The sequence below is a fragment of the Cebus imitator genome, unplaced genomic scaffold (assembly GCF_001604975.1).
Source record: "Cebus imitator isolate Cc_AM_T3 unplaced genomic scaffold, Cebus_imitator-1.0 Scaffold527, whole genome shotgun sequence".
NCBI lineage: Eukaryota > Metazoa > Chordata > Mammalia > Primates > Cebidae > Cebus > Cebus imitator.
The window spans coordinates 757,438-759,566 of NW_016107842.1; the positions used below are offsets into that span (position 1 = coordinate 757,438).

The following is a 2,129-nucleotide window of genomic DNA, read 5'->3' on the forward strand; positions in this document are numbered from 1 at the left end:
TTTTGAGACAGAGTCTCACTCTGTCACTCAGGTTGGAGTGCAGTGACGAGATCTCAGCTCACTGCAGCCTCTGCCTCCTGGGTTCAAGCCACTCTCCTGCCTCAGCCTCCTGAGCAGCTGGGACTACAGGCATGCACCAATACACCTGGCTAATTTTTGTTTTTTTTTGAGTCAGAATCTCGCTCTATTGCCCAGGCTGGAGCACAATGGCACAATCTCTGCTCACCGCAACCTCCAATTCCCAGGTGCAAGCGATTCTCGTGTCTGAGCCTCCCAAATAGCTAGGATTACAGGCGTGTACCACCAAACCCCACTAATTTTTGTAGTTTTAGTAGAGATGGGGTTTCACCATGTTGGCCGGGCTGGTCTCAAACTCCTGGCCTCAAGTGAACTACCCGCCTCGGCCCCCCAAAGTGCTGGGATTACAGGTGTGAGCCACCTCACTCGGCCTATTTTTCATTTTAAGATGGAAGAATCTTGAATATGTTTATAACTTAAGGGAAAAGTGAAGTTGAGAAAAGGCTCAGGAAATGAGGGAGAAAGGCAAGTGATAAGGCAGTTCCTTGAAGAAATAGAAGGAACAGAATCAAGTGAACAAGTTAAAGGGACTGGTCAACAGCAGGAGTTAATGAGTAAGAAAGAAGGTAATGGCAGGGGAGTTTGTCTATATAAGGACACCTAGGCAAACCAAAGTCAACCAGGCTGGAGTGCAGTGGTATGACCACAGCTCACTGCAGCCTCGACTTCCTGGGTTGAAGCAGTCCTCCCGCCTCAGTCTCCTGAGTAGCTGAACTACCAGTGCACAACACCACGCCCAGCTAATTTTTTGGTTTTTGTAGAGATGGGGACTCACTACACTGCCCAGGCTGGTCTCAAAGTCTTGGCCTCAAGCAATCCTCTTGCCTTGGCCTCCCAAAATGCAAAGATTACAAAGGGTTACAGGTGTGAACCACCATGCCCCGCCAGCCAAGAATCTTTTTTTTTTGGAGACTGTCTCGCTCTGTCACCCAGGCTGGAGCACAGTGGTACAATCTCAGCTCACTGCAACCTCCGCCTTCTGGGTTCAAGCAATTCTCCTGCTTTAGCCTCCCAGGTAGCTGGGATTACAGGTGTGTACCACCACGCCTGGCTAATTTTTTGTATTTTTAGTAAAGATGGGGTTTCACCATTTTAACTGAGTTTATTTAATCTAGAGAAAAGAAGTTGCTAGGTGTAAGCTTGACAACAAGTTTATATATATATTTTAAAAGTTAGGGCTGGGCGTGGTGGCTCATGCCTGTAACCCCAGCACTTTGGAAGACCGAGGCAGATGGACCACCTGAAGTCAGGAGTTCAAGACCAGCCTGGCCAATGTGGTGAAACCCCACCTTTACTAAAAATACAAAAATTGGCCAGGCATGGTGGCAGGTGCCTGTAATCCCAGCTATTCGGGAGGCTGAGGCAGGAGAATCACTTGAACCCAGGAGGCAGAGGTTGCAGTGGGCTGAGATTGTGCCACTGCACTCTAGGCTGGGCGACGAGAATGAGACTCCGTCTCAAAAAAAGAGTTAGGGCAGGCACGGTAGCTCACACTCATAATCCCAGAACTTTGGGAGGCTGAGGCAGGAGGACCTTCAAGCCCAGGAGTTCAAGACCAACCTGGGCGACATAGGGAGGCCCCATCTCTATTAAAAAAATAGTTTTTAAAAAAGATATTAGAGCCTTTCTTCGGACCTCTTCTCAGCCGTTCAGTCCAAATGTCATTAGGTAGGAGCAAATAAGATAGCCTAGAGTAGGGTGTTGGCGCCCAAGCAGGGTGAAGAGGACATCCTTGCAGAGGAGCTGCAAGAGTGATGGCACAGCATGTCATCAGCTTGAGCACAATGAAGAGGGTAAGCCTGTACGGGGGACCTGGTATGGGGTACCAGACCCCAAGTGAGGTGAGGGGAGCATCCATGATGCATGAGGGGTGGCAGCCATAGGAAACTGGTCACATACAGGAGAACTGATTAAACAAGTAAATATATTAATGAGAATGAAGCCAGTTGGAGAAGGGAATTACAAATATGGAAAGGAAGGAAATGAGAACGAACCCCATGGTGGTTGAACTGGAATTGGAGCTATCAGTGTGATACCATCATTTTCTTTTT

At 48.3% G+C, this 2,129-nt stretch overlaps 1 protein-coding gene across 1 annotated transcript in view; it reads right to left on the reverse strand.

The window, feature by feature from the left end:
• ACOT9 (acyl-CoA thioesterase 9) overlaps window positions 1–2,129 on the reverse strand; it is a 40,033-nt gene that overhangs the window by 20,191 nt on the left and 17,713 nt on the right. Inside the window, exon 5 of the mRNA XM_017514575.2 lies at window positions 1,884–1,984. Within this exon, the coding sequence (XP_017370064.2) occupies window positions 1,884–1,984 (101 nt within the window). The remainder of the gene's footprint in view (window positions 1–1,883; window positions 1,985–2,129) is intronic.